Raw genomic sequence first — 1,670 nt, 5'->3', positions numbered from 1 at the left:
AGGCTATCCCGTCGCTGATCAAAGCTGTTGGGGTTGTTTATGTCTTGATCTGTTAGGTTGTTCTGGTTGGAGGTGTCATGGTTGGTTGGGTTATTTTTTCGTGTGTTGTTCCTTCAACAGGAGGGGATGAGGAACATTTCCTGGGTAGTGTTGAGATTCTGCTTTTTTCTCTGAATAAGAAGAGCTTTAAGTATAAGAAGTCTCCTGCTATCTGGAGCACGGCCTATGATCTCGGTGTTCTTGATTATTTCCTCACGTTTGATGTTGTTATGGTGGACGTGGAGGGCATGAGCTTTTATTACACCTTGTTGGACATGACAAGACAGTCTCTTTGACAGATGTATGGTGGTCATTCCTATGTAACGTCCAGTAGGAATAGACAACGTTGGTCTGTTTGAGAATATCCTGAGTCAGCGGGGCTGAGTTGTTCCTCATGATGAGAGACCTCATTTTGTTAGTTTGATAATAAATAATCAACTTGGCCTCGTTTTTTATCACCAGGGGAGACGTGACTCTTTATTGAGTCTCTTATGGCTTTTTCATCCTTTTGATAATCCCGATGCATGAACCCTTTATAGTAAAGGTTGGTGGTAGTTCTGGTGTTCACGGTCGGTTGTTCAACCTGGTACCAGGTGTCCATGGCTAGCTTGATTTCACGGCTAACTTGTCTATTAGAGTAGCCATTGTTCACCAGGACCTGGGCGACTCGGTGTAGTTCTTGGTGTGTGACAGCCCAGGAGGAGCAGTGGGAGAGGGCTCTGTGGACATAAGCCTTGATGGTGGAGGCCTTGACCCTGGTAGGGCATTCACTCTCTCCATTCAATCATAACCAGCGTTTAGTGGGCTTAATGTACACACTAGTATTAAATCCGGAAGTGTTAGGAGATATGAGAACATCTAGGAAGGGCAACTGTCCATCTTTGCTATATTCAACAGTGAACCTGCAGCTGCATTCCTCAAACAGCCGGCGGAAGGTCTCGATGTCCTGGGTAGAAGGGGCCATGACAAAAGTGTCATCAATGTATCTCATGTACACGTCTGGACGACATATTCGTGAGAAAACCCTCTCTTCTACAACTCCCATATAAAAGTTGGTAAAGAGCACACCAAGTGGAGAGCCCATTGCTACACCATCCTTCTGTAAATACATGTGGCCCCTGTGTGTGCTAGAAGGGGCCTTCTTAGTACATACTTCTAGCAGAGTTCGGAGGGCCTCCTAGGGGATGTTCAGGGTTGGAGTAGAAGGGTCCCTGTAGACTATCTCCAGGATCAAGTCTATGGTCTCTCCAACAGGAACATTAGTAATAAGGGACTCCACATCCAGTGAAGTGATGGTGCCACTGGTGGGGGACCCTTTTAGCTTACCCAGGAACTCGGTAGATGAGGCGACACTGTACTCGTTTGAAACATAAGGGGTCAAGAGGCTGTTAAGTCTTTTTGCCAGGTGGTAGGTCAGCGTCGCCTCATATACTGAGTTCCTGGGTAAGCTAAAAGGGTACCCCACCAGTGACACCATCGCTTCACTGGATGTGGAGTCCCTTTTTACTAACATTCCTGTTGGAGAGACCATCGACTTGATCCTGGAGATAGTCTACAGGACCCTTCTACTCCAACCCAGAACATCCCCGAGGAGAACCCCTGAACTCTGCTAGAAGTATGTACCAAGAAGG

General features: G+C 46.8%; 1 protein-coding gene across 1 annotated transcript; it reads right to left on the bottom strand.

The window, feature by feature from the left end:
* Positions 1-454: 454 nt before the first annotated feature.
* Positions 455-1,150, bottom strand: LOC137641143 (uncharacterized). Its single transcript, XM_068373586.1, has 2 exons — positions 859-1,150; positions 455-813 (listed from the first exon to the last, which is right to left on the bottom strand). The coding sequence occupies exons 1-2, from the start codon at positions 1,148-1,150 to the stop codon at positions 455-457; spliced, it is 651 nt and encodes a 216-aa protein (XP_068229687.1).
* Positions 1,151-1,670: the final 520 nt, after the last annotated feature.

Source organism: Palaemon carinicauda, chromosome 5 (genome assembly GCF_036898095.1).
Source record: "Palaemon carinicauda isolate YSFRI2023 chromosome 5, ASM3689809v2, whole genome shotgun sequence".
Taxonomy (NCBI): domain Eukaryota; kingdom Metazoa; phylum Arthropoda; class Malacostraca; order Decapoda; family Palaemonidae; genus Palaemon; species Palaemon carinicauda.
This window is presented reverse-complemented; position numbering and strand designations above follow the sequence as displayed.